The 24894-nt window shown below is 28.5% G+C and overlaps 2 protein-coding genes across 10 annotated transcripts; one reads left to right on the top strand and one right to left on the bottom strand.

Moving 5' to 3' along the window:
• The first annotated feature begins 82 nt into the window (after positions 1-82).
• LOC145959815 (uncharacterized) lies at positions 83-18354 on the top strand. 9 transcript variants are annotated; one of them, XM_083078985.1, is made up of 18 exons: positions 145-369; positions 1029-1281; positions 2029-2240; positions 2336-2585; positions 2667-3323; positions 3420-3589; positions 3725-3873; positions 3931-4286; positions 11610-11793; positions 11865-12035; positions 12485-12580; positions 12982-13071; positions 14219-14293; positions 14738-14974; positions 15157-15377; positions 16536-16695; positions 17064-17176; positions 17373-18354. In XM_083078985.1, the coding sequence occupies exons 9-18, from the start codon at positions 11610-11612 to the stop codon at positions 17385-17387; spliced, it is 1362 nt and encodes a 453-aa protein (XP_082935111.1). In that variant the 5' UTR covers positions 145-369; positions 1029-1281; positions 2029-2240; positions 2336-2585; positions 2667-3323; positions 3420-3589; positions 3725-3873; positions 3931-4286; the 3' UTR covers positions 17388-18354. The 9 variants fall into 9 exon arrangements, 8 of the variants coding, with proteins under 8 accessions (XP_082935109.1, XP_082935108.1, XP_082935106.1 ...); XR_014435188.1 differs by lacking the exons at positions 17064-17176; positions 17373-18354 and adding an exon at positions 15883-15996 and having other exon boundaries at positions 140-369; positions 16536-16674; XM_083078986.1 differs by lacking the exon at positions 3931-4286.
• Positions 18355-22013: 3659 nt separating this feature from the next.
• Positions 22014-24777, bottom strand: Creld (Cysteine rich with EGF like domains). The gene is made up of 4 exons (XM_083078977.1): positions 24382-24777; positions 22577-23234; positions 22403-22498; positions 22014-22333 (listed from the first exon to the last, which is right to left on the bottom strand). Exons 1-4 carry the CDS (start codon positions 24550-24552, stop codon positions 22113-22115), a joined length of 1146 nt encoding a protein of 381 aa, XP_082935103.1. The 5' UTR covers positions 24553-24777; the 3' UTR covers positions 22014-22112.
• Between the last annotated feature and the right edge of the window lie 117 nt (positions 24778-24894).

Genomic DNA, 24894 nt, shown 5'->3' with positions numbered 1-24894 from the left:
ATGACGCCTTTAAGACTTGACCAATTGACGTCTTTCTGATGTTTTTAAGACATTCAATTTAAGACGTATTTTTTTAAACGTCTTAAACATGCCTTTCTTATGACGCCTTTAAGACCTGACCAATAGACGTCTTTCTAACGTCTGTAAGACATTCAATTTAAGACGTATTTTTTTAAACGTCTTAAACATGCCTTTCTTATGACGTCTTTAAGACCTGACCAATAGACGTCTTTCTGATGTTTTTAAGAACATTTACTTTAAGACGCCATTTTTAAGATGGCCGCGGTGCCAGGCCAGCCAGGCATTAGACGGCGTCGAGTTGGAAAATAAATTATTCCATTTACCAAAGTTGAGCAGTGCTTTGCACAGGTAAGAATTAATGATATTTAAAGCCGGGTCTGCAATGGCCATAGCATAAGGTTGTAAGATGTAAGCGAAATAACCAAATCCATTTCCTATGGATTTCGTGCGTTCTACGGTGGTCTCGCATACGCAGTCACGGAAGAATTCTGCGTTCTTAATTCTTATTGCGCGTCCGCCGTAGAACATACATAGAGCCCATTCTACAATGGCAGTAACAAGACTGTAGGAGTAGAGATTAAATCGTTTTTAGTGAAGTAAAGAAGAAGAAGTAATGAAATAGACAATTCTCATTTTGTACTACTATTACCTTAGAGTACTAATGAGAATTTCTATTTCGTTACTTCTTGTCTTTACTTCATTAGAAACAGTTTATTCTTTACTCCTACAGCCTTGTTATTGCCATTGTAGAATGGGCTTAGGGCGTGTTCCAAAATTCACTATCAGCGCTGAAAATCTTTAGTTCACGTTACGTATATTATATATTTTCATCGCTGGCAGTGAATTTTGGAACATGGCCATAGTAGGAAATGGATTTGGTTCATTTCGCTTACAACTTTATGCTACGTTATATATATATATATATGTATATGTATGTATGTGTAAAAAAATTAAACTCTATATTGTAAAAAAATATATTAATTATCTTTTGTATATTTTTTTTGCAGCATTATGACAACATATGAAGATTTTATTCAACAAAATTTTATTCAACAAGATTGTGACGGTGTGCGTTCCATAAATGGAATGCTTGGCCATCATCGCGTATTGATACTACTAGACTAGTTGTACTATTGAAAACTTTGTCTCAACCAATTAAGGAACAAGTAGATCTTCCGCCAATTCAATATGATCCAGTTTTATGTACAAGATCTACATGCAGAGCTATTTTAAATCCATTATATCAAGTAGACTATCGTGGTAAGTAATAAGATATTATAAATGAATAGAACAAAAATCATTTTTTATTTATCACAAGAAACATTTTGAAAAATATTAAAGTAGTTTATTTCTATTAGAAATTAAAGTATATTTTAATGTGTTTCTTTATTACGATGTATTTACATTCATATTCTTTATTATTCTTTATACTTCATTTAAATTCGTATTTTATTTAATGCATAATTCTCTTGTAATTTTCTGTCTATATCATATAAGATAATTTAAAAAATCAAATTATTTATTAGGAGCATATAGTATTCATAAAAATATTGTAAAGGTATTTTTATATTTCAATAAATTCTAAATTTGTGTTATCATTATATATTATTTTTTTTAAGTTACATTATAATACACATATTGTGAGTTATATTAATAATTATGAGAAAAAAACTTTGCAAAAAGAATTTATGAGGAAATTCTTCGAAATAAGAAACAAAAGGGAAATATATTTAAATGATCAAAATGTATGCATTTATTTGAATAATAGTGTTATATATGTGTTATATATGTTGAATAGTTATATTATGAAACAAATATTTTTGATTTTACTTTTTTTAAGATTTGATTCTTTTCGAACATTTTTTTTATTATCATTTATTGACATTACATAATTTATTATAGTTTTTATTATATATAAATTTATGATATATATATATGTTACTTATATATTACTTTAAATATTATTCTATCTCAGTCCAATTGTATGTATTTATATGTATTATTTAGCGTGCCCAATGTTTGCCATTAATATTTTTACTTTTTGCGGATACATATGTCTGGATGATGAAGAATTAGAGGCACTTAAAGATTCATTACAAATGTCATTGTCTCTGCTTTCACTCAATGCTCTTATTGGTCTTATCACATTTGGCAAAATGATTCAAGTTCATGAATTAGAAGCACAAAGGATCTTCAACCAAAAGTTCAAGATATGTTAGGTACGAATAGAATAAGTCCCAAGTTATATTTACTATATTAGTCATTGTTCTTCATGATTACTTTATTGCATTTTATTCACATTACATTTTGATAGGTATAGGTAGACTAATTCCTGGACAAAATCCAAATCAAGAGGACCTGGTGCGTATCTATTGCCAGCTGCTAATCGCTTTTTGTAACCAGTACATAAGTGTGATATGAGACAGTTCGACAGATCTTTTAGGAGAACTGTAACGTGATCCATGGTCTGTTGGGCCAGAGAAACGTTCATTGCGATCTACAAGTGTGGCATTAGCAGTCGCCACGGGTCTCTTAGAAGCTAGTTATGCAAATACTGATGCTAGGTATTTATATGTTGTAATATGATGTATATATGTTATGTTTTTCATTGTAATCCTACATATAATGCTATCAATGTATTTAAGGATTATGCTATTTGTTGGCGGACCATGTTCTCAAGGACCTGGCCAAGTTGTAACTGATGATTTATGACAACCAATCAGATCACATCATGATATTCAAAAAGATAATGCTAAGCATAAAAAGGCAATTAAGCATTATGATACACTTGCATCACGTGCTGCAACTAATGGCCATAATAGATATTTATAATAGATATTTATTTTTGTGCTCTTGACACCAAACTGGTTTATTAGAAAGGCGACAATATTGCAACTCTACTGGTGGTCATATGATGATGGGGGATTCATTTAATTCTTCATTATTCAAACAAACTTTTCAACGAATATTTGCTACAGATGCCAAGGGTGATTTGAAAATAGCATTCAATGCAATCTTAGAAGTAAAAACATCTCAGAAAATTAAAGTTCCTGGAGCAATTGGATCTTTTGTATGTCAGTGGGAGAAAGGATCAAGTGTTGGAGTACTACAAGAAGTAGGCTTACTTGTCAGTGGAAATTTTGTTCATTGACACCATCTACAACAACAGCATTATTCTTTGAAGTTGCAAATTAACATACAGCCCCAATTCCGCAAAGTGGAAGAGGCTGTATTCAATTCATTATCCAATATTAACATAGTAATGGACAAAGGCGAATTAGAGTTACTACTATTGCAAGAAAGTAAATATATTTTTTATTATACATTATATGTATATCATAAATATTTATAATATCATAAATAATAATATAATATCATAAATATTTATGATGTTATAGGAATATCTTTAATAATCAGTTGGGCAGATGAATCATCATCTTTGCATCATGTAAGCATAGAATTTGAGGAAGCAACAGCTGTTTTTATATCACGTTTAACTGTATTTCGAGCAGAAAGTGATGATGGTCCAAATGTTTGAAGATGGGTTGATCATATTCTGATTAGACTTGTTAGTAGTTTCTATCATTAAAATTGTGCCCAATTACACTTAATATAAAGCTTAAACTTTATATATTTATACATATAGATTTACACATAAATATATATTGTATCTATTTTGAGGTGTAAAATCTTATTATTGCAGTATCAAAAATTCGGAGAATATGCAAAAGATGATCCAACTAGCTTTAGATTGGCAGAAAATTTTTCCTTGTATCCACAATTTATGTATCATTTACGCAGATCACGTATTCAAGTATTCAATAATTCCCCAAATAAAACTAGTTTTTATAGGTAAGTTGTTATTTGTATAAAACACATGATATATTTAAAACTTATTGATTCTTTTAGGTCTCATATTTCATATATCAATATATATTTTTTGACATTCTTTTTAACTGAAAGAAGAAAGGAGCATCTCAGATAAAGTTTTCATTTATCTTATGATAGCAGCATTTGTCATAAGTTGCTAGTGCATGTATTGCAAATATGCAATAATGCAGTTATTTGAAATTAAATTGAATGTTGCACACAAAATGGACACAGTATATATTGCGAATACACTAGCAACTTATGACAAATGACTGCTATCATAAGATAAATGAAAACTTTATCTGAGATGCTCCTTTGTTCCCATCTTTCATCGAGTGCGATTGTGATTGTGGTTGTGCAAGCTGAAGAAAATCTTTCGATTCGAAGAAATAAAGGTAACGTAAACTACGAATAGATAGATTTTAGTATTGATAAAGTTTCGAAACAATCGGTGTATGAAAATTGAAAATGGTGGTCGTTCTATATACAAGGTGTCCCATTTTAAATAACCTCAAATATTTCTCAAATAATACCCCACACAGCAATCTATATCTCAGACGTAAATCAGATATCATTTCGTCAATAAATTTTTGTTGTATTTGAGATATCTTGATATCTGATATATCTTGAATATCTTCAGAATATCTGATATCTTAATTATCAAAATATCTATAATTTCATAAGTTAAAAATCCAGAAAAAAAGCAAGGAAATAAACCTAACGGTATAATAATCATTATGCCTGTAAATATTATTATATAAGAAATGATCATGATTGATGTTTCTTGAGAAATCATTGTTTATTTCCTAATAATATATAGATATGACGCTCCGATTACAACTGCATTCAATTATTGTTATGTTTACTTTTTTAAGTGATTAGGGATTTATAATAAAAGGATTTATATATCAGAATACGTAATATTCCAATAGCGAGGATTGATTGATGGCAAATAATCAAATAATTCTTGATTTGCAATTAGAAGGGCATACGAAGCTTTATGTCTGATATATGCATTCGTATTTCAAATACAGGTTATGCTAATTAAAAATAAACATCAACAATTAAATTGGACTAAAAATCACGGTTTATTATTATTTAAGATGTATGGTGTTATGTAAAAAAAACTAAATTAAATACCGGTTAAAGTTGGTCCTATTATTTCATAATCGGTATTTTTTTTTAAAATATTTAGAGAACGTGAAATTTCAAAATTATGTCGAAAAACAGTTAAAATGCTATTAATGAATAAAAAAATTAAACATTATCAACGACGTTAATTTTTAAAATATTTATATTTAAAAATTTTACTAAAAATATAATACCCCCTAATTGTTTCCAACAACGAGCAGTAATAATTTTTTTGCAAAATTACACAAAGTATGCTAACGCTCGATTTGATAAAATTCAGATAAAATACTAGTGTTAATAGATAAATATAACTTAAGAGATAAATTATAATTTCTTTTTCTTTCCAAAAACATTTAGATTTTCCAGATGTTTTGACTAATTTATTAATAAAAGGAAAATCATGTTTTACGTTATACTAATTTAATAAAAAATTTAGGATTACGTCATTAAGATGAATTTGTAATTACTGCTTCTTTATGCCCAGAAATAACTACATGCAATCCAGTAATTAGTACAGGACTTAAATTAGCTCGTGCCGCATTTAATATTTTATTATTTAAAATATTAACTTTTTTATAAAAAAATTTTTTTACCAATACCGCAATCAAAAATTCCAGAAATATTATTACTCCAAGCCCAAAGATTTATATCAACAATATCTTCAACATGTTGAGTAGAGTTTAAATGTAAGGCCTCATCACGGGCTATAAATCGTATGATTTTTGCATTACCTTCCATGAGTTTTCGTTCAGCAAATGCAAAAGAGCAAGCGAAACTTACATAAAAACGAATATATTTTTATTTTAAAAAATTAAGTTGTGATAGCACTCATTTTTTATAAAAAAATGAGTGCTATCACAACTTAATTTTTTAGTGTTGGGCAATTATAGATAAACGAAGATCTCGTGCTAATATTTCTCAAATTATGCATATTTTTTGTTTTCTCAGGATAGTTATTGATGCTGGCAACATCAATAACATAAGCAATTTTAATTGACGTAATACTAACTTTGGTTTATGCTCAATGTGTACATATCTAAGATGATGAATTTATTTTAAATAAAGATTCAAGGAACGATGATTGTAATATTTGGTTAATTAATTCATTGTATTATTTTTTTGCCCATACGTGTAGTACATTGTGCCCAAGATAAGAATATAATTTCTTCTGGGCGCCAAAAAAAAGAAAGTTGTTTTTCGATTAGTTTTTCAAAAATGGAATGTTTTTGTTGGTCAAATCGAGCAATATTTAAATTTTAAAGCTGATAATTTTTATTTTGTAGGAATATAAAAATATTAAGAACCTCTTATGTATAAAAAAATTCGCAATCATCCAACTTTACTTAATATTTATTCCAATATCAAAATTTTGATGGATTAATTGTAACTGGAGCTCCTCTAGGATTAATATCTTATTTTAATTGGAGGAGTTATTTTCTAGTTATATTCGTAGCGGTATTTGTATTATTTAAAAATTATTATTAATATCAAACATACTATTCGTGATGTAATTTTGTTTCCTACACTTCGTCCAAAATAAAATTTGTCTTTAGATTATCAAATATTGTATATAATAATAATTATTAATATAAATAAAATAAAGATTATTATTAATTTATACAGTAAATATCTTTCCTAAATATTTTATTTAAAACTAGAAGGATTTTCTGATTTCCTAGAAATTTTATCTATTTCGTCTACTAAGGTAGAAAATCATCATTTACTAAATTCCCGGTAAAAAAATTTAGGATTACGTCATTAAGATGAATTTGTAATTAAATTAAAATCATGATCATAATAAATTAAATTTAAAATTTAAATAATAATAACAATTGATAGTTAATAGCCTAATTCTTATTGCCGTTTCTTTGCTAATAAAATAATGCAAAATTTTTGTATTATATTAATGGAGTAAATTAGAAATAATAATTCATGAATCATTTGTTTCATTAATATTAGTGTTTGTGGGTCTTCTGCTATTACTACAGGAATACTGGTTTCTTTTATTAATAGATAAAAAGGGATGTTGGCATCTAAAAAATAGAAATTTTGATTAACAATACTTATTTAATCAATTATTTCAGTTTATGCCTCCTAAATTATTGTAATTCCACTAAATTAATATCTCATGTCATAGCGTTATCACGAGGCGCTTATTATGAATTGATACGAATTAGCTAATTTCATTATTTTACGCATTGCGTAATTAAATTCTCTTTTTTGAAATAATTCTCCTTGTAACTAAATATTTACATATGTAATCATATACTGGTTACAACACATTAATTTTTTAAGAGTTTTCATGTTATTAATTGGATAAACTACGACTGTTTACGGATGACTTAAACAAAATTGGTCCAGAGTGAAAATTCATTGTTATCTTTAATGCAGTTGATTAGTTCTAATTTTCCTTTGGGAGGATTTGCATATTCACGAGTTGTTTACAGCTAAGAAGCGAAAAATGAAGCTGAAAAACATATTAAAAACTTACGTTATAATGATGACACCTTATTTTTATTAAAACCTATAAATCTTATTCTCAGTATTAAATCACATATGAGACGCGGTAAAACAACTACTAATGTGATGTTTGGAAATGCTGCTAGTGTGTTAGTAGGTGATTTTATATTTAAACGTAATACTTTGTTAGACGAATATTGGTGTGATATTTTAGATGAACAAGGAAGTTAATGCAATACGATAATCATTTGTTAGTGATTTTTTTATTTGGATTATTCAAAAAAATTACTTAATATTTTTGCTTTATTAGGATATTCAGGATACATACGATTAATCACACAAGACGAATACCCTGTTTTGCATGTTAACTGAGTGGTTTAGATCCGAGTACTAATTGTTTTTATTTAGAATATAACTACTCTGGGGTCTACCGGAGTAGTAGCAGCATAATCAAAATATATTGGTAACTTCATCTAACTAGTATTCCAATTTTTATCGCTGTAATTACATAAAATTTTTTGATTCATATAGTCGTTATTAGAATTTTAAAAGAACTAAGTTTTTAGTTGTTTATCATAATTTATTAATCACAATTAATTTTGAGTAATTCCATTAATTACAATATGAGACTTTAGTATATTGTACGTTCCATTATTTTATCTAAATTGATATGCAGTATCGTTCCATACTCGTATTAATTGTGATTAATAAATTATGATAAACAACTAAAAACTTAGTTCTTTTAAAATTCTAATAACGACTATATGAATCAAAAAATTTTATGTAATTACAGCGATAAAAATTGGAATACTAGTTAGATGAAGTTACCAATATATTTTGATTATGCTGCTACTACTCCGGTAGACCCCAGAGTAGTTATATTCTAAATAAAAACAATTAGTACTCGGATCTAAACCACTCAGTTAACATGCAAAACAGGGTATTCGTCTTGTGTGATTAATCGTATGTATCCTGAATATCCTAATAAAGCAAAAATATTAAGTAATTTTTTTGAATAATCCAAATAAAAAAATCACTAACAAATGATTATCGTATTGCATTAACTTCCTTGTTCATCTAAAATATCACACCAATATTCGTCTAACAAAGTATTACGTTTAAATATAAAATCACCTACTAACACACTAGCAGCATTTCCAAACATCACATTAGTAGTTGTTTTACCGCGTCTCATATGTGATTTAATACTGAGAATAAGATTTATAGGTTTTAATAAAAATAAGGTATTCGAACTAATTATCAAAATATTCTAATAATATTTTTACGAAAATATAATCTTTTCTATCTGATTTGTTGCAAGATCAGATATCATATCTCAGTTGAAAAAATCATACATTTTTGCAATCTGGAAGATATCTTATAGATATCCCAGTCATATCTGAGTAGCATTATTTAAATCAGATATTCTGATATTTAGATATCTCTTAGATCTCTCTATGATATATTTTGCTGTGTGGGACGTTTTACAGAAAAATTCGTTTCAGACAAAAATTCGTTTCAGACAAAAGTTATATAGTTTCGAGGGGGCCATAAGATGTTACCATTGGTTTGACCTTGGACAGTCATTTGAAGGTCACGTGAAGGTCACTTCAATTTTTTTAAATTGCACCCCCTTTTTGGTTCCATTTAAGAAATTGAAGGTAATGCCGAAGTATAAGAAATTCAGAGATTTATCTCGAAGACAACAAAACAGACGATTGTTATCACAAGAACGAAAGAGAAATGTTACTGCCATTTCGATAACGAAAAATTGGCAAGACAATGTTATTGCTAAACACAATTCTGTTCATATAGAATGCTTCGAAAATGAGAATTTTGATACAAATAAATCTCCTTTGCAATCAGTAGATGTAGTACACGAGCAATTACATGATTCCGAGAACATTGAAAATATGCATGATTTTTTTTCAACATGTATTGCAACAGATAAAGAAAAAAACACTTTACAACAACGCTTACGTACTTGGGCTATAGAATATAATGTTCCACACACATCTGTAACAAGTTTATTGCGGATTCTTCGAGAAGAAGGTCTCCAAAATTTGCCTAGCGATGCGAGAACCTTTTTACACACACCCACAGAAACGATTATTCGTGAATGCGCGAGTGGTCATTATTTCCACTATGGTCTGGAAAGAGCATTACGGGAGCGCTTAGAACATTATGAAAGTACCAATGATTTGATAAAAATTAACGTTAACATTGATGGCTTACCTCTTGCTAAAAGCTCAGCAAGTCAATTATGGCCCATACTTGGGCAAATATATAATAACAATCAATCTACAGAACCCTTTTTAATTGGAGCATATCACGGTTATAAGAAGCCTACGAATGCGCACGAGTTGTTAGAAGAATTTTGTGAAGAATATCTACATCTGCACAATGAAGGATTTTCATTCAAAGAAAAAAAGTATCAAGTAATAATCAGAGCTATTATTTGCGATGCTCCTGCCAAATCCTTTGTAACGGGTGTTAAAGGACATAATGGTTATTTTGGTTGCACTAAATGTTTTTGTGAAGGAGAATATTATAACCATAAGATGGTTTTTCTGCAAGAAAATGCACGATTACGTACAAACAATAATTTCCGCAATAGAGAAAATGAAGAACATCACGTTACAGTATCACCATTCGAATACTTGCCTATAGACATAATTAACAGTTTCCCCTTGGATTATATGCATGTAATTTGCTTAGGAGTAATGAAGAAGATGCTGCTTCTATTGATGAAGGGGCCCCATAAATCGCGATTACGTGCGGCACAGATAGAAGCATTATCCAAAGACATTTTAAATTTGCGTAAATTCATACCAATTGAATTTGCTCGTCGCCCACGAGGACTTAACGAATTAGATAGGTGGAAGGCAACAGAATTTCGATTATTCCTTCTTTATTTGGGACCTATTGTTTTACAGAAATATTTGGACGCTGATTATTACAAACATTTCTGTGCTCTACATATTGCTATACGTATATTATGCCATCCTGAAGATTGTTTACGTAACAATGAATATGCTATTGATTTGTTGAAATATTTTGTCAGAACATTTAAAGTATTATACGGAAAAGACACTATTGTTTATAATATACATAATTTAATACATTTGTGTGAAGATGTAAAGAGATATGGATCTTTAAATACATTCTGCGCTTTTCCTTTCGAGAATTTTATGAAAGAACTCAAGAAAATGTTACGCAAATCAGAAAAACCATTGTCACAATTGAACAACAGAATTAATGAACGCGCAATAACTAAATGTGAAAGTAATTTTAATAATAGCAACGTAATAAATATACCGCTACTTCTACATCCAGATGGAAGAAATATGCCCTTAGGATGTGTAAATTCACACAAAAGTATGAAATTTGCAAAATATTTGCTGACGACGAATTCTGCAGATAATTGCTGTTATTTAAAGGATGGATCAGTGTTTTGCATCGAATATATCGGCTACAAAGATAACATACCTATTGTTGTTGGAAAAAAATTTTGTGATCTTCAGTCCATTGCAATGTATTCTTGTAATTCCCAAGACATGAATATTCATACAGCAACGCGGCAAACAAGTGTGGAAGTAGTATCAGCAACGCAAATTGATGCTAAAGCTGTAAAAATATTTTTCAATCACATGTATTATATAATGCCTCTTTTACATTTGTAAAAACAGTGAGTAGTGTTACCTTTATTTATATGCATATAGTACTACATTTATTTTTATGCAGATAAATGTTAAAAGTTATCAAAAATCTTCGATTTTAATCTTCCTTTTTCTAACGACTGTAACGTGAAAAATATTTTTTTTGGATATTTTCTCTTATATGCCAAAAATAACGCCAATTTTATTGCCATCACTTTTTGATACACTTAGAGCTTCTGCCCACAGGACGCGGAAACGCTTGCCACGCGGCAAAAAGTGACGCAGTAATCAATCAACGTATTGTTGTCCTAGCGTTTATTAGCTACCGCGTAACTTTTTCCCGCGCGGCAAGCGCTTCCGCGTTCTGTGGGCAGGAGCTCTTATTTGTATATGTGTAATATATTTTTTAGCATTACTGAGGAAAATGATATTCAACATTTAATCAGTACTAGAATTTAACAATTTCAGATGTATTATGTAATATTTTTTGACGATTGGTGCTCCATAGTACCTGACGTTTGGGTAAATGTTAAGGCAAGAACCTTCAAATGGCCACCAAAAGAAATAAACGTCAGAAGAGCTGTTCAGAAAAATATTTTTCCCTGTGACGACTGGGATGTTCAACAGTATAGACGCATTGTAGGGCCATATGGTAATGAAACTGAAACTATGTAATTTTATTTTGGAAGAATTTTGTAATTACATCAAAATTATTTTGCATAGATTCTTATGAAACAGCCATACAAGCCGAGAAACGAGCAGAAACTGTATCCACATCCGATGAAGGACCAATGCAAGCACTAAGTCAAGGATATTCAATTATACAGGAACCACAAAAAAGAACAATTAAAAGACCACCGTTTCATGATGAACTTGAAAATTACAGCAAAACCGGTAATTAATTCTATTCATTTAATCGTTACCCAAGAAAAAAATGCGTATAATATGGTCAGATGTAAATATACATAATTAGATATGAAAAGATTTGACATATATATAATTTTATATAATCATACATAATAATATTCGAAAAATGATGTGATATGATCATATCTTTATTATCATATTCGACTAGATCTATTTATATATGAAAATAGATGATCAAATATTATTATATAAAGATGTGATCATGTCACGCCATTCTTCGGATATGATTATATAAAATTATATATGTTATCAAATCTTCATATCTAATAATTATGTATATTTACATCTGACTATATTATACCCATTTTTTTCTTGGATAGTGATAATAATTCTAATAATAATTCTACTTATTTAATTGTAATTATTTTATCGTTAATAAGAACAGTAAATTAAGTAATAGTATTTAACTTTGATAGAATATCTAAGCAAGAAAAAGAAGAATGCGTTAACGCCTCCTTGTAATTACGTACCATCTAATAATGTCAGCAATCTTCGAAACAAAGGATTTAATGGTATTTATGGTTTCAGTTTTTCTTCACGGGAAAAAAATTTGTCCTAAATGGATTTTGTCAATATCTGATCATGTCTTGCCAAATAGAGTCATATATGATATATGGTTATCATATATGACTGTATTTGATAATATATATCATATATACGACTATATTTGGCAAGACATGATCAGATATTGACAAAATCCATATATGACGAATTTTTTTTTCCCGAAAGTAGTAAAGTTAAGTTAACTGTATTCTATGGCTATGGTCAGGAAGATGTTATGAATGCTTCGAAAAATCATTCATATATCTTTATTTTCGTGGAATGTAGAACAAAAATAGAATAATGTTCCGAAGCATATCTAACGTTTCCCCGACCGCAGTCAAAGTTTAATAACATTAATAATATTTTGTAGGATCTACAGAAGAAACGAACCTCGTGCAAACGCCTTCTTGCAGTGGCGCACAAGTATCCGGAAATGTTACCAGTCTTAGTAACTTGAATGGTACGCATAATTATAGGATATACAGGGTGAGCCATTTTAATTAACGCACGCAATTATTTCGGAAACAAAGCATTTTAGAGAAAAATGTTTCAGACAAAAGTTTTATGGTTTCGAGGGGGCCATAAGATGGTATCATTGGTTTGACCCTGAAGAGTTATTTGAAGGTCACATGAAGGTCACCTTCAATTTCTTAAATGGAACCTACTATTTGTCATTGCATATTCTTGTAGCTTATCTCGAGAGCTTTCCAAAACACTATAATTATGTACTTTTTTGTTAAGTACTTTTTGAGTTATGAGGCTTGAAATAATTTCTTAATTTTACATAAACCGTAAAATATCTTGTAAAATATTCATTTTTCGATTATCTTACCTTAATACTTTTATGTACAAAATAATGAGAGGAATCAATTGGTGTAAAGAAAACACATAGTTGTTTTTAAGAAAAAATATGGAATTGTTAATTGCAAATTACATATTTTTTCTTCAAAACAACTATGTGTCTTTTTTTACACCAGTTGATTCCTCTCATTATTTTGTACGTAAAAGTATTAAGGTAAGATAATCGAAAAATGAATATTTTACAAGATATTTTACGGTTTATGTAAAATTAAGAAATTATTTCAAGCCTCATAACTCAAAAAGTACTTAACGAAAAGGTACTTAATTATAGTGTTTTGGAAAGCTATCGAGATAAGCTACGAGAATATGCAATGACAAATAGTAGGTTCCATTTAAGAAATTGAAGGTGACCTTCATGTGACCTTCAAATAACTCTTCAAGGTCAAACCGATGATACCATCTTATGGCCCCCTCGAAACCAAACAACTTTTGTCTGAAACATTTTTCTCTAAAATGCTTTGTTTCCGAAATAATTGCGTGCGTTAATTAAAATGGCTCACCCTGTATATGGATTATCTATGTGTGTGTGTGTGTGTGTGTGTGTGTGTGTGTATAAGTTGGGAAATGTGTGTGTATATATATATATATATATATATATATATATATATATATCACACACACACACACACACACATTTCCAAACTTACTGCAACGATAACAATGAACTTTATGTGATGACACTTGCTGCGAAGTATTACTTAAAGCTAAAATGAAATCCTATATAAATTATATTTTATATTTTGCAGAATATATGAGGAAGAAAAGTGTGCGTCTTACTTCTTGTGTGCAAGTACCCAGAAATAGCAGCCAATTTAATAAAGGTAAGCAAAATAATGGTATGTTTTTTTACTTTTCAGGAAAAAAAGAAGCTTATATAAAGAAGTGATTAAATACTTTGTGAAGTTCAATTAATGATTTGTTGTTAATAAATTGTATTTATTTATTTCTTATCTAATTAAACTATTCATGAAGTATATAGCCACTTGTTTATAAGCAAACTCTTATAGCAATATTTAAATTAGATTATGTTTATTAAAAAATTATCTTTTTAAAAAAGGGTGCTAAGTCCACATCAAAAACTGTTACATATACTTAAAAAATTTTCAAATTATTTTAATTTTGTGTAAAATATATTCTAGAAAAAATAATATAAAAAATTGCGTTAAATGAAAATTATATAAAATAGTTTACAATGAATGAAATTTAATAACACTGTGATGAACAGTATAACTAACAAAATGAACTCACAGACTTTATATTTACAGATGTTGACATTACTGATGAGGAATGGTTGAACGAAAGTTTAGTAGGTGATTACGTGTCTTGCGATAATGCTAATGTGCGTGATGATGGTAATGGGCTTAATAATGACAATGTGCCTGATGATAATAATGATGATGATGATGATATTGGTGACAATATGATTAGCCCTGATAATGTGCTTGACGGTGATGACATGACAACTTTCAATGCCAACGGCAATCATTTGGAAAAATGCTGTGGTATGTATTAAACTTTATTCTTTATTCTTCCTTCTTAATTATATCGTTATATTGTACTTATAATAGCAATATGTTATATGTACTTAATTTCGTATGTATGTACTTGTGTAAAATAACTAAACAGATAATTTTAATGATACTTATAAAGAGAAATAAATATTTTTCTTTTTTATCTTATACAGATGCGTGTCGTACCGAACAAAAAATTATTAAAAATCTCATACAAAAGAATACGAGACAGTTGGAGATAATAATAAATTTAATAAATAATGCAGGACCAGCTAATACAATATATAATAATGACGAAGTCCAATTATTGCCGGAATTTCCGCTATCAACAGTTGACGAATTTTTCAAATTTGACACGGATCTCCAAAAGGACAGAGAGATTCGGAAACAATTAGTGAGTACTTTTCTGTTTTTGCGTCCATTTCTTTTTTCTTCTTCTCTCCATTTTTAAATGTGAAATAAATGTATATTTCCATAATTCAATCAACAACAAAAATTCTTTTGTAGAGATAAAAGTAGAAGACAAAATCTAGATATTGAATATACTGGGTGTCACACTAATTAATTCCTCTCATTATTTTGTACATAAAAGTATTAAGATAAGATAATTGGTGTAAAAAAAACACATAGTTGTTTCGAAAAAAAAAATGTAATTTGCAATTAACAATTACAATTTTTTCTTAAAAATAACTATGTTTTCTTTACACCAATTGATTCCTCTCATTATTTTGTACATAAAAGTATTAAGGTGAAGTAATCGAAAAATGAATATTTTACAATTATCTCACCTTAATACTTTTATGTACAAAATAAGATATTTTACGGTTTATATAAAATTAAGAAACAATTTCAAGCCTCATAACTCTGCAAGTACTTAATGAAAACTAACTTAATTATAGTGTTTTGGAAAGCTCTCGAGATAAGCTACAAGAATAATAACGCAATGAAAAATAAATGGTTCCATTTAAGAAATTGAAGGTGACCTTCACATGATTTTGACAACGCTATTCAAGGTCGTGCTAATATTACTGTGCATTATTTGAAACCCTATAACTTTTATAGGAAACATTTTTGTCTGCCGTTCTCGGTTTTCGAGATATTCGGCTGATACGGGTGGTCTGACACACCCCGTATATATATATATATATATATATATATATATATATATATATATATATATATATATATTTATTTATTTATTTATTTATTTATTTATTTATCCATATAATAAAAACAATTTTGAAAAATAAAATAATGAAAATAATAGGCTCAACATAATAATAAATTACTAAGGGGTAAAAAGGCAAATAAAAATCAAAAGACACGCGGTTATTAGTGCGCAAATTTAGATATATAGTATAAAATATTTACTTAAATTTACTTAAAGCGTAATATATAACATTCTTTTAAATTTTATTACAATTTTTGCTGCCTTTTGTCGCTTAGTAATTTTGAAAGAAGCTCTTAAAATATATTAAATTCATGTTTCCTTTTTCTTCAAGCGGCTTAAATTGAAAATATTATTAAACATTTTTGTAACATTCTGTTATAGAAAAGGAAAATTGCAAAAATTGGAGGAAACACTTTCGTTCACAAGACAAGGAATATTATAAAATACACATTATCGGATGAATTGTGCCGCAAATTATCATGGACAGGCCAAAAAGGATCAACGGCAATTAAGGACACAAGTTTTGTCACAGTTATTATGGGTAATTATTATTTCTTTAAGATATATTTTTATTTCTCCTTTTTATGTAATATTGTTTAAAAATAGTTGCACCTTTAATGTATTCGAACATCAGTATTCGAGATAGTATCTAACATATGCTTAGATGTAACGTGCACTTTTAACTTTAAATTTTTCTTCAGAATTATTAATAAGATCTTACTTCAAATTTCGTTCAAATATTCTTCTACACTTTATACTCTTTCCAATTTTTTACGGATCAAAATTTTTATATTCTTTCCAAAAGTTGCAAACGTTTATAGCTATACTTTACTTCATGACTACCCTATTCTAACTATTGGAATTAAAGCACAAAATATTTTAATAATTATGTAACAAATCGTTTTTCAGCATACGTTTCGGACGACGAAAAAAGTAATATGCACGATATTAAAAAGACCATCCAAGAATGGTTACGACATGCGGGAGATCGCCTCAACTATTTAAGGAACAAGGAGAAAAAGGTTGGTAAATTATTGAAAATTCCATACGATATTATTTAAAAAACAATAGGGCTGTATAATGTTGCTGCATAACATTTTTAGTGTTGAAAATGAGAAAACATTGAAATTAATATATGTTTTTTAATATATGTAAATGTATATCTTAAATCATATTTCACTTATCTATTTCAATTATCTTTTGTATATTTTTTTACAGCACTATGACATATGAAGATTTTATTCAACAAAATGAAGATTGTGACGATGTGCGCAATGGAATGCTTGGTCATCATCGCGTATTGATGCTACTAGACTAGTTGTACCATTGAAAACTTTGTATCAACCAATTAAGGAACGAGTAGATCTTCCGCCAATTCAATATGATCCAGTTTTATGTACAAGATTTAAGCCTACGGCACACGGTACAATTTTTCGTACTGGATTTGATAAGATTTAGTAAAATATTAGAAATGCTGCATTCTGATTGGTGCATTTTTAGTATTTTACTAAATCTTATCAAATCCAGTACGAAAAATCGTACCGTGTGCCGTCGGCTTAACATGCAGAGCTATTTTAAATCCATTATATCAAGTAGACTATCGTGCAAAATTATGGATCTGCAATTTTTGCTCTCAGAGAAATCCTGTAAGAAAAAATTCTATCCATTTTCTTTTAAGCTAAATCATTTTAGCTAGACTAGAGTTTAACTTAATTAGATTTAAGCTAGCAATTATTCAATTTTGGAAGTAAATTCAGCAGAATAGTAAGCTATAGGTCCTTGATAAAAATGACTAAAATAATATGATTTAGATTGTACAGATCATAAGATTTCAATCTTGTATTATAGTATGTATGTATATACACAGCATATATATGCTATACACATAAATGAATAGAGTAAAAATCATTTTTTATTTATCACAAACATTTTGAAAAATATTAAAGTAGTTTATTTCTATTAGAAATTAAAGTATATTTTTATGTATTTCTTTATTATGATATATTTACATTCATATTCTATTCTTTATTACTTCATTTAAATTCGTATTTTATTTAATACATAATTCTCTTGTAATATTCTCCTCTCTATATCATATAAGATATAATTTAAAAAGTAATCGTAAATTATTTATTAGGAGCATATAGTGTTCATAAAAATATGTATAAATATTCAAAATATAATAAAGAAATGAACTTAAGATGAGTTTTATTATTTATTATAGAATAAATCAATAAATCAATGCAGCTATTTTACCGACCGAATTACGCACGTCTAAAAGTCGTCTTAATTGAAATGTCTGAGACGTCTTTATAACATCCTGAGTGAGACATTTAATTATGTCTTGATTGGGACGTCTTGAGTGAGACGTCTTAAAACAATGCCCGACAGATATCTTAAATCGGGACATAAGACGTCTTAAAGACGTCATAAAGATGTAATTCTGATAACTTCTTAAGACGTCTTTAGAAATTTCATGACGTCTTTAAGACTTCTTTAAGACGACATAATGTTGTGTGGGGTGAAAATGTCCGCTATTTTGTCACAAATACGTTTATGAAAGGTTGCTTAAACATTTCCTAAAGATTTTGCAAACGTCTCTGTAATGTTTTGCGAAACACTTTGATTACATATATATATATAAAATTTTATATAAAAATTTCATATAAAAATTTTATTTATAACATACTTGCATATTGCACTTTACATTTTAAATAGGTAATGAACGGATTATTTTCGTTTATTCGCCGGACATTTACTTGTCCAACTTATAAAATCAATTTAATATCTGAAATTCGTGCATTTAGATCAGAAATTAAATTGAACAGTTTTTAATCTTATTTGTTACCTTTTGCAAACTGTATATAATTCCCATAACTAAAACTTAAATACGAGAAAGATAGCGCATCGCACGTCGCGTAGCGGTAAACGAACGAATTAACAGATCCTTGCGTGCTCGCGCGAAACTTTGACGTCCAAGATCGGATATCTTGTGGACATCCAAATATTGGCCGTTAGCAGATGTCTCAAATCGGATGTACGATGGATGTTCATTTCATATCCATGGACGTGCGAACATAAAATGGACATAAAATGAATGTCCATAGGATGTCCTGTGCTGTTTGGGATTATACTAGTAGTTTTTTCGTATTCTTTTGTATAGAGTTTTTTCCGAGGGGGAGGTGGCATTGTGTAACAAGATTATTTTTATATGATGGAGAAACAAATCAATATATATTTATTAAATATTTTTTTATTTTTTTATTTATTATATATTTTTCATTCCTTTCCTTATTTTATCAGTATTTATAACGTAAATATACAAATTTATAATTGCGAAAGACAAAGATAAGATATTTTCGAAAGAGATGATTTTATTATATAAGATCATTAAGTCTAATAATATATAAAATATAAAATTACAAAAAATATAAGGTGATATATAAAAATATTAAATAATTATTGTTGCACATGGAACATATAATTTCTAATAAAATGCGCGTGGTACTCGTTGTTCATTCGGAACTGTTAATAACGCAAAATCCTTTTACAATGAAAATTTTCTCTCGTCTTGAAAGGAGAGTACACCAGGATTTTCATTGTTTATTTTTATTTTAATTGATTTGTATGTAAAAACCTTTCATAAACATCGTGTAAACGTTTCAAATGTTACGTTTCTATGTTATGTTTCTTAGATGTTTTAGTGACGTTTCAGTATAACTTAGAAACTGTTTTGAAACTTTGAAACGTTTCTGCAACATTTCTGTTGAGTTTTGTGCTGTGTGGGTATGAGAATCAGTTATTAGAGATGCTATAGATATCCAAATGCTAAACGAGGTTTCATAAATATCCATAAGATATGCAAGTCAATATCCACTGGATATCCATACAACATTCGATGGATACTTATATAGATGGATACTTATACAGGGTGTTCGACTTTAACTTTGCCATCGAAATATCTCGTAAAGTTTAAAAGATACGAAAAAATGTTTCAGACAAAAGTTGTATGGCTTCGAAAGGGACATAAGATGGTGCCATTAGTTTGAACTTGAAGAGTCACTTGAAGGTCACGTGAAGGTCATCCAACTTTTTAAATGGGACACCCTATATGCTTTTGCATATTCTTGTAGCTTATCTCAAGAGCTTTCCAAAACACTATAATTAAGTTAGTTTTCATTAAGTACTTTCCGAGTTATGAGGCTTGAAATCATTTCTTAATTTTACATAAATCGTAAAATATCTTATAAAATATTCATTTTTTTATTATCTTACCTTAATACTTTTATGTACAAAATAATGAGAGTAATCAATTGATGTAAAGAAAATACACAGTTGTTTTTAAGAAAAAATATGTAATTATTAATTGCAAATTACATATTTTTTTCTTCGAAATAATTATGTGTTTGTTTTTATTATTTTTATTTTTATTATTATATTTTTCTCTAAAATGCTTTATTTTCGAAATATTTGACCGTTCCGGAACTTTTGGGACACTGTGCGCGCGCGCGCGTGTGTGTAATCGTAAATCACTTAATCTTATAGTGTATAATATAAAAATGTATTTATTAAATAATAAAAAGATTAATACATACATATATGTATATAATGGCAAAAATTGAAAACTTGAAAAAACTGATGATCAATCTTAACATTTTTGTTAAGAAAAAACCATTTCCAAATTGATCGAAGAATTGTTTATTAAAAGAATAATCTTGAATGATCTAAAAATGCTTTGGATGACTTTAGAACACTATATATAAAATACGCTTGTTCCTTAACTTTTCCAAATTATTATAGAAAAGAATATCTTTGCTTATAAAATCAATGAAGTTAATCAGGATAATTTATAATGTGAATGTCTGTATACATAATTTGTATTAATATGTATAAAAATTTAGAAAATATCAAATTAGAAGTTGCTGAATGGTTTTATAAAATATTTTAAATTTTGCAAATATATACTTACAAAAAAATTTATTTGTACAAGAGGATAAATAAATCTGTAAATATTTCATAATTCTATTTTCAATTTAAAATTAAGAATTAATTAAAATATTGGAAAGTAATTAGCAAACAATAGATATTTAATTAAATTTGTACAATTTTTCATAGACTGCAAAATTTATAAATTATTCAAGATGTGTAAATTAAATGTTTCACTCTGTACAGTTAATTTTTCTAAATCTAAAAAGTATTAATATGCACAAGTGTAATAAAATTTTAAGTCTATTATTGGCATAATCTAATATTTTTATATTTTTTTATTAAAATTGATATAATTATATTATAGTATTTATATTTGAATATATTAGTAAAAATCGTTTAAATTTTTCTATAAATATAAAATTATATATATAATATACTTATTTTAAATGTATAATGTACTTATATCTTCTTTTTTTTGTCACACATCTTACATTGAGATACAATATATTTACAATATAATGTATATATGCAATATATAATAAAGATACTTAGAACAAGAAAACTATTGTAATAATTTTAATAGACAAGAGAAATGGTATAAATAAAAAACTTGCTATAAAATATAAAAACTGCTTATATTATTGAAGTATTCCAATATCTCTGGATAAAAATGTGGATAATAATTATCTAATCTGAATAATAGTTATATAAAGTGAATATATAGATATTAAAAACATACATAAACATACAGTATTAGGAACATATCTCGAGATATTTTTAAAGACATATCAATAAAAAATACTATTAACAAATAAAGTAAATTATATTTTAACTTTATATATATATATATATATATATATATATATATATATATATAACTTTATATATATATATATATAATTTCTTTAAAATTTATATATTAATATTATGATCTATTTATATGGATGATTTCTTACATTGACGTGTGTATGTGTGTAACACAATATTATATAATGAAATTTCATAAAGTTATTTAAATTGTGTTCCTATTCAAGCTGGTCCTAGAATGTCCATATTTGCTGTTGTATCTTGAACATTGCTATTCGCAATCATGTATTCTGAGACAAATATGTATATTGCAACTAGCAAGCCAATCATGCTTGCTGCATAAATATTGCGCTGCAAGATAATACATATCGCCACACAGAGCCCAAAATACGTCAGATATCGCGCTAGATTTTCTTGTTTCTTGCGGCCAAGAAGATCTGAATCTAAAAACATAAATTATAAATACGCGTTGTTCAAAATATATCATGCATTGTTTTATTTTTAATACTTACTTATACACAAATTATCCTTTTTATGGTGTCCCTCAGCACATTTGATACACATATCCGGGCCATCACCAGTGCAACCATTGCAAGCTTTGTCGCAAGCTGGAAAGATTTAAAATTTTTAATTTTAATATATTTAAAAAAAAGAAAAAATTATTAATTTATAGCATATGTATATACCTAAACAAGCATAGCTTCCTTCTTTATTAATGCAAAATTGATTACCAGGACAGATCTCATTACTTTTTAAGCATTCGTTAATATCGAAGCAGCCTTTGTCTTCGATCATGTGCCATCCATTAGCACACTTCTCGCAATCTTTTGGTCCGGCGCCTTTGCAAGATCCATCGCATGCCGCATGGCATGCGGAACATAACAAAATCTCTTCATCTTTATAAGATTCATAGTATCCTGGAGCACACTCTGAACAAGTATCTCCAGTGTACCCCTTGTCGCAAAAGCAACCACCATTTCCTTTTCTCGTACCAGCTCCTTTGCACTTGCCATTATTACTACAGACTTTATCTGGATATCCTGGACACGGAGTACAATTTGGACCATAGTGATTCTCTGGACAACAACGCTTTGTCGTTTCAATGCAGATATAATTGTGTATATCGGGATGAGTATCTTGATGTTTAAACCACCACTCCTCTATCTGACCTTCCAATTCCTCTGCTAAAGATTCACACTGTGTCTCGCCATGTTTGACTTCTTTACACAAGTTCTCCTGTATCTCGACTAATCGAATTTCACTTTTTGAATATGAACCTAGCTTGTCCTCTTCCCAGGCGCTGTCTCCACCCTCAAACTTCCCACGGCTCGTTCTCTCTAGACCCTACAAGAAATTTATAATTTGTAAAGTTTTACATTGACTAAAAAATTGTGTAACATGTAAATACATGGCAATTTTTAAAAATATAATTAATATATTTAAATATATAATTTTAATATCTAATTTATTACTAAATTATCTTAATATACAGGGTGACCCATTTTAACTTAGGCAGCCAAATAACTCGAAAAATAAGCAAGATAGAGAAAAATGTTTTAGACAAAAGTTGTATGGTTTCGAGGGGGCCATAAGATGGTATCATTGGTTTGACCTTGAAGAGTCATTTGAAGGTCACCTGAAGGTCACTTCAATTTTTTTAAATGGAATATCCTATATATTTTTGTACATTCTTGTAGCTTATTTCGAGAGCTTTCCAAAACACTATAATTAAGTACCTTTCCGTTAAGTACTTTTTGAGTTATGATGCTTGAAATAATTTCTTAATTTTACATAAACCGTAAAATATCTTGTAAAATATTCATTTTTCGATTATCTTACCTTAATACTTTTATGTACAAAATAATGAGAGAAATCAATTGGTGTAAAGAAAACACATAGTTGTTTTTAAGAAAAAATATGGAATTGTTAATTGCAAATTACATATTTTTTCTTCGAAACAACTATGTGTTTTCTTTACACCAATTGATTCCTCTCATTATTTTGTACATAAAACTATTAAGGTAAGGTAATCGAAAAATGAATATTTTACAAGATATTTTACGGTTTATGTAAAATTAAGAAATTACTTCAAGCCTCATAACTCAAAAAGTACTTAACGAAAATGTACTTAATTATAGTGTTTTGGAAAGCTCTCGAGATGAGCTACAAGAATGTACAAAAATATATAGGATGTTCCATTTAAAAAAATTGAAGTGACCTTCACGTGACCTTCAAATGACTCTTCAAGGTCAAACCAATGATACCATCTTATGGCCCCCTCGAAACCATACAACTTTTGTCTAAAACATTTTTCTCTATCTTGCTTATTTTTCGAGTTATTTGGCTGCCTAAGTTAAAATGGGTCACCCTGTATAATTTAATATATATTTATTTCAAATATGTATTAAAAATTAATATATATTTAATATAAAGATTATTTTAATATTAAAATTATTTTTGTGTAAAGTTATAAGAGTAAAAATATGTTTACCTTTTTGAAACTAGTGGTAAGTATTTTGCATGCTGCGCAGGGAGGGAATGTTTGAGATTTACGTTCCTCCTTGTCATTCGACCTTTCTTTCTCACATTGGACGTTGTTCATGCAAATCGATGCGATTATAAACAAGTTGAGAAAAACAATGGCACTGGTCGGCACTTGCATTATACCGCGCCGGCTGTCGACACAACTGCAGTTTTATAAAAAATATAGGAAGCACACGAGAGGGGAAATGTCACTCTCAAAAAAATAGTAATAAACGTCTTCGAGCGCACGAACTTGTTCTATCACAGATTAGATCATAATTTCGAAAAATAATCTCATTTGAAACGATTGACAAATGACTGATATCCAAGGTTAGACGGACCAGACGACGGAACGTGTTTTTCGTGAGTGCGCATGCGCGAAACAGCTGACCAATCAAAATGTGTCGCATACAATTCATCGGATGTGTCTCGAATTTCTTGGCCAGTAGTTTATAAAAAAAAAAAAAACCGCGTTGGACAG

The sequence above is a fragment of the Camponotus vicinus genome, unplaced genomic scaffold (assembly GCF_025532165.1).
Source record: "Camponotus vicinus isolate PSW18456_S1 unplaced genomic scaffold, iyCamVici1.0 SCAF_1, whole genome shotgun sequence".
Lineage (NCBI taxonomy): Eukaryota > Metazoa > Arthropoda > Insecta > Hymenoptera > Formicidae > Camponotus > Camponotus vicinus.
Note: the sequence above shows the minus strand (reverse complement) of the source record. Positions and strands in the feature narration are given on the sequence as shown.